At 38.9% G+C, this 15,349-nt stretch overlaps 1 protein-coding gene across 8 annotated transcripts in view; it reads left to right on the forward strand.

Annotated features, from left to right (window-relative positions):
* Positions 1–15,349, forward strand: part of PPP1R12B (protein phosphatase 1 regulatory subunit 12B) — a 215,597-nt gene that overhangs the window by 81,393 nt on the left and 118,855 nt on the right. For 4 of the 8 annotated variants that reach the window (XM_040462281.1, XM_040462276.1, XM_040462275.1 and 1 more), the window contains exons 10-14: positions 2,003–2,206; positions 3,231–3,313; positions 4,528–4,653; positions 7,348–7,530; positions 10,858–11,040. In XM_040462281.1, the coding sequence (XP_040318215.1) occupies positions 2,003–2,206; positions 3,231–3,313; positions 4,528–4,653; positions 7,348–7,530; positions 10,858–11,040 (779 nt within the window). Of the gene's footprint in view, positions 1–2,002; positions 2,207–3,230; positions 3,314–4,527; positions 4,654–5,188; positions 5,230–7,347; positions 7,531–10,857; positions 11,041–15,349 lie in introns of those variants that run through there. The other 4 variants (XM_040462278.1, XM_040462280.1, XM_040462282.1 and 1 more) reach the window with 3 other exon arrangements.

Here is a 15,349-nt window from a genome sequence, read left to right on the forward strand (position 1 = left end):
CTATACATCCCTGATTACTTCAATTAGCTTTTCCAGTTCCATCTGTGGTTCTCTAGTTGTGTTTGTTTTAAAGGTTTTTTATAGGTATTATTTAAAAGCAGTATGTCCTGGGGCGCCTGGGTGGCGCAGTCGGTTAAGCGTCCGACTTCAGCCAGGTCACGATCTCGCGCTCCGTGAGTTCGAGCCCCGTGTCGGGCTCTGGGCTGATGGCTCAGAGCCTGGAACCTGTTTCCGATTCTGTGTCTCCCTCTCTCTCTGTCCCTCCCCCACTCATGCTCTGTCTCTCTCTGTCCCAAAAATAAATAAACGTTGAAAAAAAATTTTAAGAAAAAAAGAAAAAGAAAATTACTCAATTGGGGCACCTGGGTGGCTCAGTTGGTCGAGCGTCCAACTTTGGCTCGGGTCATGACCTCATGGTTTGTGAGTTTGAGCCCCGCATCGGGCTTGTTTCTGTCAGCGCAGAGCCCACTTCAGATCCTCTGTCCATTTCTCTCTCTGCCCTTCCCTCCCTCTCTCCCTCTGTCTCTGTCTCTCTCTCTCTCTCTCAAAAATAAACATTTAAAAAATAAATAAAATAAAAATACTAAGTAAAAAAAAAAAATACATGAGCACCTGGCTGGCTCAGTCGGTGGAGCATGTGACTCATGACTTCAGGGTCATGTGTTCAAGCCCCACATTGGGCATACAGCCTACTTAAATATATACATACACACACACACACACACACACACACACACACAGAGGGAGAAGGAGAGGGAGAGAGAGACACAGATGTATTCCACTTGGCTAAAATAATGCTGGGAAAAACATTTTTCCTCTCAGAATCAGGGTGACTTGTAAAGAGTTGACATGATTGAGCCTCTAAAGTTGGAAGGAGTACATAAATACGTACATTCAGGTGACTAATTAAAAAGAGAAAATCTGAGTGTGAGCTGGAGGTGAGTGATTTAATGGTTCCATTGCATTTTCGCTACTCCAGGCAGTAAAGGTGGCCTGATAGCTGGAGAAAGACCACAGCCATCTTGCAGAGGGGTCCCCCGATCCCAGGAAAGGACTACTTTCCTGCTCTAAAGACCAGTTGTTCCCCGACTGGTCTTTGGGCTAACACTAAGTCTGTGATGTTTTCTGTGGTTTATGGTAAAATGAGGTAATTAAAGACGCTGTAAGCTTTCCAGAAAGCTTTCTTTTCTGATGTTAAAATGTTTTTCTTTTTTCAATGAAATGATGGTGATGGAAATGGTAATGATGTTTTTGAAAGACGTTCTCCTGGCAATAATCTAAAAGATGGCAACTCTGTGACTTCTACCATTTTTTTTTTCTTTTTTAATTTGGCTGCTCAGTGAAATCTGAAACACATGGCCAAGATCAAATAAACTATTTTCTTGAAATAAACAATTAGAATTTGAGTGGAGTGGCTTTTAGTATTTTTATTAGTATTCACTTACATCAATTTCCCACGGTCTTATCACAGTACCTTAAATCATATTTATACGTTGGCTCCTCTGTGTTTTCCAGTCTCCACACATTATAAGAAGGAATTAAGCTCATTAACACCATTTTATAGATGAGCATGTTGAGACCTAGAAAAGTAAAATGTCCTATATTCAGTTACCCAGTGAATCAAGCAAGAGTAGAGGCTTTTACTAGAATGTGGATCTCCTGGTGTTCTAGGTCAGCATTCATTGCTAAGAGAGCAAATAGTGTTTAATTTCTCAGAGAGCAACTCTGTCTGTGTTACAAATCTAAGGCTATTTCTGGCTCGGGGAGAAAGGGAGCCTTGAGAGGTTATTAGCGTCTGCCAGGTGAGGAAGGCGACACTGGCCGAAAGCCTGCCATGTATTTGTCCTCCTTGAACTGCCTTATATTGCCTCACTGAACTTAGTTAAGTGTGGGGAAAGGCAAATAGACTGAAAAGAATCATCAAGACCTTTTTCCCCCTTCTCTTCTTTTCTTTTCTTCTCTTTTCTTTTCTTTTTTCTTTTCTTTGCTTCTTCCCTCATAGTTCTCCTCCAGCCTTTTTAACAAGCCGGAAGAGCCCAAAGATGAATCTCCTTCTTCGTGGAGACTGGGACTCAGAAAAACTGGCAGCCACAACATGCTGAGTGAGGTGGCCAATTCCAGGGAAGCTCTGAGGGACCGAGGCTCTTCTGTCTACCGGTCATCATCAAGCCCTCGGATTTCTGCTCTGCTGGACAACAAAGACAAGGTGCCGTTTAGGCGGGGTATGGGAGAACTCCAGGGCAGTTCCCTTCTGTGAAAATTCAGTCGTAGGAACGCATGAAAGTGTTTTCTGGTCCCTAATTTGATTCTGGAAGTACAGAGTCTTTAGAAGGAGATGGCACGATGGTAGTTTAATCCAGTGGCTGTTTTTTTGCTATTACCCAGCCAATAAAAGGAAAAAATGCTTTTACCCTAGGTAAAAAAAATTAGAAACATAAAAATTTGGGTATGGCCTAAAAGGCTCCCTTAAGCCAATACCAGTGATATATTCTTTCAGTGTTTAAAAGCAAAGTTCTTTAGCTGGGCTTTCAGTCCTAATGAAGATCAGGCAAATTAGCACTTAAAGAAAAATGTTTAAATGTCTCATTCTTTTCATTACTAGATATATGATCAGGCTAACTTCACAAACAGCTCATCTACATAATCATCCACCATCAGTGCATTTTTATTTCGTACCTTTTGGTTCCAGATTTTCTAGGGCTCACTTGATGCTCTTCTCTGGGGTCAGGTCTTCTTGTAATCCGAGTCCCTTTGCTCGATATTGTGTTTCTGGAGACTCCTCCAGGGGGTGAGGCGTATTGGTTGGGTTAATTCCGCAGCATATTTGTTGTATGTGAAGCTGTGTTTCCACGAGAAGATAGACTGGGGAAGAAATAAGACTTATTTCATCAAGAACTTGAGAGGGGAGCTTTCTGTCTGTGGCTTTTCAAAGGCTCGGTCTCTCTCGGCAAGGCTGCTGCTGTGTGTAATTTGTGCTGCTGTTTTCCTTATTTGATCATCCTGGCTTTTCCCACGAGAATTATTTCCCTACATGTTGGTTTTTAATGGAGGAAAAGTAGGAATTAGCCTTTGAAGGCTAACCTTTTGTAATAGCACTCAAACCGGGATTGGTATTGGATATAGAAATAAGATTATATATGTATATTAAGTTCTGCTTTTTACCCAAAATGTTACACTGAATCAGTATTGTGTTGTACCTCCTCTGTGCTTTACTTGTTTTGATTTTACAGGAGAGAGAAAACAAGAGCTGTTTTAGTTCACTAGCATCCCGGAGGCTCAGCAACACAAGTGACGTCGAAGAAAAGGAGAACAGGTAATCCTGATACAGGCCCAAAGATGGTCCTCTTGAACTTTGCTAGGCATGGTGATGTCTTGGCCATCACTCTGCTGCTGTCTTTCCACAGGTGCCCTTAGCACATCATGAATTGTTTTTCCCTTCTGCTTAGCACACCTCCCAGCCTTTACTCACTTGCCTTGCCAGTTCTCTGCCCTTCGGGCTCTCACTTCAGCTTAGATATTATTGTCTTTAGGAAGTCTTCCCTGACCTTGCCGAGGGTGAATTCATTCTGGTACACCAGCAGGCTCTGGAAAGGTAGGGTTATGTCTGTCTAGTTTCGCAAGGACCCCCTAGCGCCTGGCACATGACCCGTTCCATGGTAAACACCAGAAATATTGTTATTTAATTAGTGATCAACTTCTAATTTGTACGTAGATAAGATTTCAAGTCTTCCTCATCGGTTAAAATGAATGTGAGGATTTTGAAGTACTGCTGCCTCTCGGAGCAGAGCCTGACCTAGAACCTTGCATTTCGAGGTGGGGTCCTCCCCACCAGCAGCACTGATGTCACCTGGAAGCACGTTAGTAACGCAGAATCTCAGGTCCCACCTCAGACCTGCTGAATCAGAATCTGCATTTTAACAAAATTCTCTGGGTGATTCACATGCACATTAAAGTTTGAGAACTATTCTGGAGAGCTTTGTGAAAGATGGAGACCCACAGCTTTTGTAGCCACAGCCCTGAGGGAACAATTATGGATTAGAAATCCTACTGTAGTCCTTTCCTGGATGGCTTATTATTTGTAACACTAAATAGGCTTCCAGCAATTTCTTCCGTTTCCTCTTCTGTGGTAGTTACCTCTTGCTCTGTGATAGACTTTATCTTCCCCACCATCCTCTTCTCTGCTTACTTATGAACAACCTATTGCTTTGTAAAACCCTTTAAAGGAGAGACAAAAGTGACTTCTCATTACAAAAGAGTTGGGAGATCTTTAACATAAGGATTTGGTACTTATTGAAATTAGTTAGCTTTGAAGTTGATAAAAGAAAGCAGACAGTAATACTAGACTCCTCCTCTATCCATAAAGAAAACAGGTATATAAAACAGAGTATTACTTGAAAATGTATCTATTTCCTTAGCCGTATTACATTTTCTCTCTCTGGCTCTTCTCTCCCAGCTTGCACTGTATCGGGGACAAAACTGGTGGTAGGAATCAGTGTTCTGTTTTGTTTTTCTTTTGTGCCTCTACAGAGAATCAGCTGTCAATCTAGTGAGGAGTGGGTCCTATACTCGGCCGCTGTGGAGAGATGAAGCGAAGGGAAAGGAAACTCCGCAGACAGCTGTTCCATCCACCTATGTATCAACCTACTTGAAAAGGTACCAGGCTCCCAGGGGTGGGAGATGATTTTTCTTCACTCTGGCCATGGGTATATGGGTCATAATTGCATGTCGTTTTATATCCAATTAGCACCACAAAAATGAATCAAAAAATGGATTACTTTTAGATTTCTTGGGAGTAACGCCTTGACTAATTTTAAATTAACATTAATTTATTTTCCTAACTGAGTTAAGGTAAGCTAATTCCAAATTCTTACCACAGACAGATCTGAATTTATGCTCTCTCCTCTCAGTCCTATTAAAGTCTTCAGCTGGAAAGTGACTTCTAGTAATCTCTGAGTAGGACTGAATTTAAATCACTTTTGTCCAGTAGCTAGCTTTCCTTTTTCTAAAACTCGAGTAGTTCTCATCTCGTTACATTTTCGTGGGGAGGAAGGGAGGGACCCTGTAGGGTGGTGAGGGGGGAGGGTAATGGGGACAGTTTTGTATTGCATTAAAGAAGTTTCATTAATTGAAGCCTGTTAATTTAGGGACTTGAGTCTTTTTTTTTTTTTATGACTTTAATGGCCCTCAGATCCATCAAGATGAGAAACTCGCAAGTTTGGTGCAGAGAAGGTACTTGGGTTTCCTTCCCTTTTCTCATCTATATTGTCTTTTCTGCAATTATTTCTTTGCCATGTACCAGCCAGCAAGCAAAGCACCTTTGCCAGAGCCATTAAGCTATAAGATATACTTAATTAGTATATTAATTTGAACTTTGCTGCTGATGTGGAAGAATCTGATTCTCATTGCTTACTTTGAATTCTTTCTTCACTTTCATTTACTCAGCCCCTCCAACTGCCTCTTCATGCCATGGGCTTCATCTTTAGGTTTTATAGATGATTGGTTGGCTGCCCTAGAAACGGCCTTTTGTTATAAACTATGTATTTGGGTTCAAAACTTATTCCCACTTGATCAAAGAATCTTATCAACTAGTTAATATAAGAACATGGGAACTGGTGACCTATAAAACAAACAGCCACTGTTGCCTTTTAATGGTCTTTAAGTTCTGCAGGCACATCCTGTAAGAAAAGGCTCAACTTTGAAGGTACACAAGTATAGTTCAGTGACCTCACTGAAGCTTTATTCAGTATACAAACTCAGTGTTTTTAGCTCAATGAAACTATCACCTCTTTGTCTTCAAGGCTACGGCCTTAATCCATCTAGATACATTATTACTCCTCATAGTTGCATCCAAGACCAAGAAAACTTTTCGAAGAAAACAATGTTCTAGATCTAGGAAAGAGAAAAAGCTGCCTTTTAATTTCCTAACACGTAGTTACACTGTGGTAGGGTAGAGTTGTTCTTTTTCATGATCCAAATCATTAACAAATGGATTGAATGAGTAGCATCTGGTTGAATGTAGTTTGGCATAATTATGGTAAACAGAAGAGAAAGGGACTGCCTCTGTTTAGGGTGGAAAGCATGCTTAATAATGTGAGTGCTTTTTGAAAAAAGATCTACAACTTGCTTCATGCTTTGGATTTCCAAACCTCTATCACCCTTTAAGCATTTTTTAAAATTTATTTATTTTGAGAGAGAGAGAAAGAGAATGCATGTGTGGGTGAGTGGGGGAGGGGCAGAGAGAGGGAGAGAGAATCCCAAGCAGGCTCTGCACTGTCAGCATGGAACCCAACGCAGGGCTCAGTCCCACAAACCATGAGATCATGATGAGATCATGACCTGAGCCAAAATCGAGAGTCGGACGTTCAACCCAGTGAGCCACCCAGGTGCCCCATAAGCATTTTTTGATTGTATAAAATCTCATTTTATGATCTTTTCAAAAGGGAAGAATCATATGCTATCACTAATTTAAAAAGAAAGCACAAGAAGATATGTGGCAGCCTTGGGCTGTGCTGGACCTCAGCATACTTTCTATTTTCTAGTTCACCTCTTGTCCTTAGGCAGAAATTCCTTTCCTATGTCCCTGTAAAATGCATCGTTACCAAAGAAGACTTCATAGCTTATTTTGCTCACCCCCTGTAGTATGTCATTACTGTAATAGTCAAGGAGTTTTTGTTTTTTTTTAAATTCTAACCCAAATAATTTTTTTTTACTTCAGTTGAGGTGGTTCCCACTTATCTTCATTTGAAACAAGAAAAAGTTGCCTTCTATTGCCCATGCAATATTACTTTCTAGACTTCAGCCTTGGAATCCTCCCAAAGATGTGTTTGTTTGAGGCTAAATAACCACGGTTCTCAGAGATGTGTTTTCCCCCTACAGAGCTTTTTATTCCTTTCCACTCTTTAATTTTAAATTTCTACTCTGCAACCTCTCCAAATTCTTGGTCTTACTTTAGCTTCTGTGGGGCTACTTCTGCATCAGGTAGACATTTGGGGTTGCATGATTTTTTGCCTTGGGGTTTGTCGGGAATTACTTTTTCTAACACGATTATTCTATTTCCTAATATTTCTTTTTCTTAGCCTGTATTCTATTCCAATATACTACTCTTCTGCGCTCTCTTATTGCATATTATCTCTCCTCCCCATTCCTTCACTCTTTTGGATGATTGACAGATGCCTGCTTGCTGCCAGTGACCCAGCTCTAGCTGGAGTTGGTCACTCCACTTCCCAGTTGCCATACCCTCTCTTTGGTCTACATTCCTTTTAATGCACAATCTGGGGGGAAGGTGGTGCTGGGAAATGGTGGGTGAGCAGCACGTCCTGAAGAAAGTGACTGTGTACTGTTTTGCAGTGCTTCATTTGGTAGAAGTAGTGACCCCACAAGTCCCTACATTTCAGCCAATCGCAATTCATCTCCTGCTACCTCACCCATTACCATTGGTTCATCTACCTCTCGGGGCAGCAAGTGGCAACCTGCCTCTTCTTGCCCTGCACCAATCAGTGCAAACACTACTGCATCTGTACACCATGGCAGGTAAGGCTTCTTGGAGCCATTTGAGTTACAGTCATCAAAACTAACGCCTCTGGATACACATATGAGATTTGAACCAAAGAGACTTTGTCACTGTGGAAGCACGTGTGAATTCCTGTGAAAATGTCTAATTTAACAGGGATGCTTTTGTTTTGACTTGTATTAGCCAGCCAACAGTTGCTCATTGAATAATCATAGGGTACATATCTTTGTACTGGGTGTTTAGGCATCAACTTAAAATGACTGCTTTCGTGTGGTTACAATGTAAGGGTCATCCTATTAGGGTAAAGCACAGACTAAAAATATCCTCATACTTCACTGACATTAATTTCCCTATAATCGTGCATAGGAATCTCTTCTATTTACTCTGTTTTTGGAGGATGGTATACCAACCCAAATCAGAAGGAAAGCTAACTCATGTTCCAAAAGCTTCCTATAGCTTTCTGAAAATTCCCAGCCAGTGAGAGCGTTTTGCTGGAAACACAGGGGGAAGGAAGAGATTTGTGTTTGTGTAAACTTTGTTCCGGGGCAGTGGTGTCTACTCCGTGTAAGGGGAAGCAGGGAGGCAGCATGGGCGGGGCTTTGTCACGAAAGCGCAGTGGGACTTTAGCTGTGATTTTGACTGTGGCTTTCAACCCTTTATATGTGGTCAGAGACCTTTTCACTTTGGGGCAGGGCAAAGGGACCTCTTTTTGGGGTCTCGCTTCTAGAACTGATACAAAGAAAATGAAAAACATAAATGATGATAGTGTTGCCGCAAGAACACTGCTGATGGTGGTGCTTCACTGATATTTGTCTGTTTATTAGAATTCTTTCCCTAAAATAAGTGGTGATCATTTGTTTAGCCAGGAGGGATAGGCTCATGACAGATTGTTAATAATAATACTGTACAATTTTGTAGAAATTTATTAGGTTCTCTTAAGAGTTCTGCACAGGCATACTAAATATTATGCCCATAGATGAAGAAACTGACACAGAGAGGTTACTGGATTATTAAGAGCTGGGACTAGGAAAAACCAGTAACAGCTACCATTTGTTGAACCCTATCATGTGCCAAGCATTGGCTTAAATACTGTACAAAAATTACATAAGCATTCGGTTTACACTCATGTGACAGTAAATCCAAATAATTGAGGCTTAAATATGATAAAGGTGTATTTTTTTTTCTATCACTTAAGAAAGTCCAGAAATAGGCAGAGGTACCACCACAACTTCAGAGTCATTAAAGATCCTGAATCTTTCTGTCTTTCTGCTTCACAGTCCTTAGATTATGGCTTCCATTTCCATGGGTTGTCTCATGGCGCAAAATAGATGCTGAAGCTCTAGCTGTCATGACTGCCTTCTAGACAGGAAGAAGGAAGAAAGGGGGAAATGCACAAAGAGGGAATGCCTTTAAACTGAGATTATGCTTATATCCCACTGGCTACCTCTAGCAGCCAGGGAGACTTTGGAAAATATGAATTGTTAACTACATATGTTGCTTCTCTCAATAATATATGGGTTCTGTTAGTAAGGAGAAAAAAGGAAAATGAATATGGGTTAGGCAACTAGCTATCTCAGGCACACGTGTATTGTTTATAAAGAGGCCTCCAGTATATGAAATACCATTCTCACTTTATAGATATGGAACCTGAGACCCAAAACTTAATCACCTGCCCAAGGTCACACATCTAGTAAGAAACTGAGGCAGGGGTTGAACCTAGATTTGTCCATGTCAGAGCTCCTGTCTCTTTCACTATTTTGTTTCCACGGAACTTATATGTTATTCAGGGCTGTATACTAAGTGTTCTACATACGTTATTTTATTTATTTATCACAAGACCCCTACACATTAAGGTACCATTAACCCCATTTTACAGATGAAGAGACTAGAGAAGTTAACTTGGCTAAAAGGTAGCCCCACATGGTTCCAGAGCCTCTGGCCCCTGCTCTGGAGCTTTTCCTGTTCTGCTGCTAACAAACTACTTATAAAATTACTCCGCATTTCAAAATAATAGTACAAGTCCTATCCTGTAATTTATTAAAATAAAATCCTTGGCATTTCTACAGCAGGAAAAATTGCAGAGAGAACAAAACATGATATTAACCTAGAAAGAATTTTAGGTAAGGTTTTGATAAGTGTAATTTTTTATAGCTTTGTTTCTGGCTAATTTTATTAGCTGTCCTGTAGACTTATACATCTTATAAGTCTGAGGAATTTAATTTCACCTTTTTTCTGAGTCATTAATTGCTCCTGGAGAAGTGGCTTGTGTTTTTTAGATACCACTTCAAAACTGTTCTATTTTTATATTTGCATATATAGGTACCATATTTAGATTTTTACAATCTGATTATTGCTTTCAAGCTTATTCTAATGATGTGATTATTTGAAAATGAGCTTATAGCTACTTAGAAGCATTTCTGGTAATTCTGAGTAGGTGAAAAAAACAGATTTTTAGCATTCATTATTTTCATTGCTTTTCCCATCTCTGTGAATATCAATTTTGGATCTCTGTTACCCCAGCAACAAGCTGTGACATCACAAATGATAGCTTTTTGGGTGGAGAGCCAATGGTTGCTCTCAACTCTTTGTTAAGAAACAAAGATCTTGTTTTCATGTAAATGAGTTTAATTATACAGCTTGCTGTTGGAAAATCTGTAGTTAAGGTTACATATAGAATCTTAATAGTTTTTATTCCTGTTGCTCATGTGTGCACTTAAGAATACAGACAATTAGGCATTTGGTTAAATGGGAAGAAAGCAGTTGCTGAGCTAGGTGCAAGAGAACTGAACATACTGAGGTTGTATTTATCAAATATCTCTGGAATCCAAGAAGATGGTCATCTAATCTAGGCTGAGGACTACCACAAAGACTCTCACTGCCAAGAATTAAGGGGCAGGTGGAGACTAATATCGTAAGTGACTTTAGTGTTGTTTTCATGTGTGTGGAGAGACCCTGCTTCTGTATGCGTGTGTGGAGACCAGATGGTACTCAGGAATCATTTAAAGCAGTCTTGCATATGTTACTATCTTGCCTGGTGCCCTAGCTAATTTTTAAAAAAATTTTTAATCTTGGGCAAAAAAAAAAATGTTCATGAAACAGAACTCTTTGTGCAGAGGATATCAGACTTAAATGTATCATCATACTGCTCTAAGATTTAAGAGCTCAGAATTAAAAAAAATAGTCAACCAACAAACAAAATCTGAGCAAGAAGATTCTGTAGTTAAACTTACCTCCAGCCCTTTGTGTGCTAGTGCTTTGTGATGTAGCATGCCTGACCATTCTCTTTCTGCTTGTGTTTTTGGGTTTTTTTGTTTTGTTTTGTTTTGTTTTGTTTTGTTTTGTTTCAGGACTCCTTACAAATCACAGGCTGACTCAACAGCAGAGAAAACAGCAGACAATGTCTCTTCCAGCACCCCGCTCTGTGTGATCACTAATCGCCCTCCACCTAACACTGCCAATGGGGTTACAACTGCCACTCTGCTCTCCACTCCTGGAACAGACTCCTCTGTGGAAGCCAGGGAGAAGAGGAGGTATGTTATGTACTGATTTCATTTGTGGGGTTCTGCTTTGAGGTAGGAGATACAGCAGTGGGTGTGAAGTCTTTCCCCTAATCCCAAATACATTTATGAAAGTAGATCTTTATATTATAGTTTGGGTTTTGTATTTTGCCTCCGGGAGATTTTTGGCAAAGATCTTAATTATTTCTGATCATTTAATAAAGATACTTATTCTGTTATGAATAGAGGCATATCTTTTTTCTATTTTTCTTATAAGAGAAATCATGGTCAGGCATTATTTCCCCATTTTGTGATGGAGAACATGAAGCACAGAGAAGGATCTTCTGTTTTGTTCTGAGGAGTCCGTGAAGATTTCTCTGGCAGCAAGGAAAAGCGGTGGCATGATAAAAGGCTCAGAGAGATAAAGCTAGGATATAAAGTTTTAATTAATTTAAGAATACCAGAAAAGGAAGTGCATAGTATGTGATGACATGGTAGAAGGATAGTGACTGGTTACTCTACAGTTTCTTTAGAGAAAAATTATGAGAGAGCAGTCATGAATTGGCATAGGAGAGATTTCAGGTAGAATCTAAGAATAACTTTTTGGTTGTCAGTTTTAAGAGACCTTGGAAGATGTAACCAAGAATAGGACGTTTTCTCCACCTAAAAAAGTGTAAAAAAATAGAGTGCCCTCCATCTGGCTGTTTTAAAAACTCAAGCAATGCTTAAGTTTTTAAGCACTAGAAATGTCTATATGCATAATAAATCAAGAAGTCTTACCATCTATAAGACACAAGTTAAACTTACTTTAATTTATAATTCTTTTAAAAAAAATTTTTTTAACATTTATTTATTATTGAGAGATAGAGACAGAGTGCAGAGAAGGACACAGAATCCAGAGCAGGCTCCAGGCCCTAAACTCTGAACTGTTAGCACAGAACACGACATGGAGCTTGAACCCACAAGCCGTGAGATCATGATCTGAGCCGAAGTCAGACACTTAACCGAATGAACCACCCAGGCATCCCAATTTATAATTCTCGAGAAAGAAAGAAAGCGGAAATTGGGGAGGGGCAGAGAGAGAAGGGGACAGAGGATCCAAAGCAAGCTCTGTGCTGACACCAAAGAGCCTGACGTGGGGCTTGACCTCACGAACTGTGAGATCATGACCTGAGCTAAAGTCAGACATTTAACCGACTGAGCCACCCAGGCACCCCTTGAATTAAACTGTTTAGATGTTTGTTTATTTTAAAGACAGTTCTAAAACACAATTTGAGAAGAAGTGGAAGGGAGATGTTAAGTGAATTGAAAAATAGTGTTTCTCTTCTTCCTTTCTTTTCCTTCCTTTCTTTCCTTCCTTTCTTTTTTTCATTTCTTTATATAAAAGTTGGAGAAAATCCATTTTCTGGTTTAACAGATTGCAGAGCATCATCTCTTAGTTGGTTTCCAGACAAGGAAATTTTAATAAATCAATCTTGAATATTTAATGCTTATAAATTTAATAGCTCAGTTATAATTTAGATACTATTAGTTTCATCTAGGAATAAATGCAAAAGTAATATTTTCATTAGCTGAGAAAAACTCCCTTTAAAAAATCCTTCTGGGCTGAGACAAGTAAAATGAGTTAAATTCATCATTAAGATCATGATCCCTGAAAGGATGGGTAAGTCAGGTTTTTAATCAAATCACATTATTAAATACTTAGTTGCATGTATCATTATTTAGAGAAACCTAGAGAGACAGTTACTGTCTTCTTGGATTTTTATAACCTATGAACAATAAGATAGCACCTGCTACAGATTTTAATTTTGTTTTAGGAGTTTTATTTAGGCCACAAATATTTATTGATTAGCTACTATGTACTGCATATTATCGCTAAGACATAATTCCTCAAGGAGCAGCAAATAGAAGAATAAAATAATATAAATATAAGAATAAACCAAAATTTCAGTGAATTATGTGAATGTGGTATATCAAGTGCATTTTCAGGATGGTGCAACATAATAAACAAGATACTAGATATTTATTAGATAACAATATTTAATTAGAGAAGTTAAATAGGGTAATGAAACAAGATAAGTAAATAGGAAGTTATTCGATAAAGAGCTGTTGGACTCAGTCACTAACATTCATTCTTGTCAAAATATTTATTGAGCATTTGTCATTGCAAGGTACTATAAAAAAAACCCAGGTGATACAGCCATAAACAAGAACAGCCTTAGCCCTTGGGAAACAAATATGCTAGTGAAGAAAAACAAACATTAAACAAATAATTGTGATATATACTATGAAGAGGTATTGTGAGTTGTTATGACAGTTTTACAGAAGATCCGCCTACAGAAGACTCCCCTTTTCCTGCAGGATCAGAGACAGTTATCCTAAGAGTATCCTGCTCAAATTGAGATCTGTAGGACAAATATAGCCAAGGGAAGGGGTAAGCATTCCAGGCAGAAAATATGGTTGTTGGAAAGACAGACACTAAGGTAGGAAGGTGCTTGATCCTTTGGAGAATCTGAAAGAAGACATTGTAGAGAGTTAGGGAAAGAGCAGTCTAAGGTGAGGCTTGAGGAATAAGTAGGAGCTATATAATGCAAAGTCTTACAGCCAAGGACAAAAATTTTGGATTTATATGTTAAGAACCATGTTGAGTTACTGGAAGAATTTTTTTTAACAGCTTTATAAAGATGAAATTTATATACCATATAATTTAAGATGTCCAATTCGGTCACTTTTAGTATATTCACAGATATGTGCATCCTTTACCACAATTTTAGAACATTTTTATCACCTTAAAAAGAAATCTCATACCCTTTAGTTATTGTCGCCCCCTGCTCCCACCCCATCTCCCCATTCTCTAGACCTTAGCAACCACTGATCTCCTTTCTATTTCTATAGAGTTGCCTATTCTGGACATTTCATAAAAATGGAATCAATATGTGGTCTTTTGTGACTATCTTCTTTCACTTAGAATAATGTTTTCAAGGTTCATCCATGTTGAAGCATGGCATGTATCAGCACTTTATTCTTTTTTATGGCCAAACACTGTTTCATTGTGCGCGTATACTGAGTTTTCTTTGCTATTCATAAGTTGGTGGACATTTGGATTCTTTCCACCTTTTGGCTATTTGAGTAATGTTACCATAAACATTCATGTACAAGTTTTTGTGTGGACATATGTTCTTATTTCTCTTGGGTATATACCTAGGAGTCAAATTGCCAGGTAATATGCCAATAGAAGATTTTAAGCAAAAAGATAACATGATCTGACTTACATTTTTTAAAATTCTGGCTTCCAAACTCTGGTTATAGTATTCCATATGGATTGGACAGGGGAAGGATGGACAGAAGTAGATGTGAGATGACCAGGAAGGAGACCATTGCAGAAGAAAGTTGCATAAGAGAGAACGTGGCTTGCACTGAGATAGTAGTAAAAGAGATAGAGAAAAGTGAATGGACTCAAAATTTATTTAAGAAAGAAGTTCTAGTAACATGGTAGATGAATTTATAAGGACCTCTTTCCCATTACAAACATAGGAAAATATAGGTGAGTTCAGAAAAGTGAAAGGGAACTGCTAGGTAAAAAAAAAAAAAAAAAAAAAAAATGAAGTGGCTAATGTAGTAGACCTTAGAATTTGGAGGCTCAGATTTTCATGAGGTGTATGGATGTAGGAAGCATGGCTTTGGACTTGAGTAGGCTAGGAGCTGTAACCAAGAGAAGCTGGAGCTCTCAAAAGACTGCCCAATTCATGAAAAGGGTACTTTATCTATGGCCTAAAGAAGTGTCAAGGATGGGGCTTATCCAAGGGTCTGAACAGGGACAGAAAAATCATTTGTGGGTAATTTTTACTCCCTATATAGTGTGGAAATCCCAAGCCAAGAGGTTAACATAGAAATTAGGTCTGCACTCTTGAAACTGGGGCTGTTGGCACAAGCAATTTAAAGCCACCATGAAGAAACACATCGACAAACCAGGGTACAAGGGGTTCCTATAAAACAATTGCCTACCAAAGACAAACTTGCATAGAACCTTATAAACACTGAAGGAAATGAATCACTGTGACAGAGCTAACAGATGCAGCTTCTCAGATATATTCTTAGAAGTATTACATGCAGGTCAGTATTTAATAGAAGTTTTGAATGCAGAACAGAAACCTCAAACTATTATTTAAATTGGAACCAATAATTAGAAGTGACCAATTATACTAAAGATAGACAGACACATCTATAAAAATGGTAATTTAGTCAGAAGTGGTTCCTAGAATAAAAGATTTTATAGATGTGTTGTATCTATATAGACTCCCATTTAAATGGGAAGCCGTGTATATAAAGCACCTAACAACCA

Source organism: Herpailurus yagouaroundi, unplaced genomic scaffold (assembly GCF_014898765.1).
Source record: "Herpailurus yagouaroundi ecotype Mexico unplaced genomic scaffold, PumYag 308, whole genome shotgun sequence".
NCBI classification, from domain to species: Eukaryota; Metazoa; Chordata; class Mammalia; order Carnivora; family Felidae; genus Herpailurus; species Herpailurus yagouaroundi.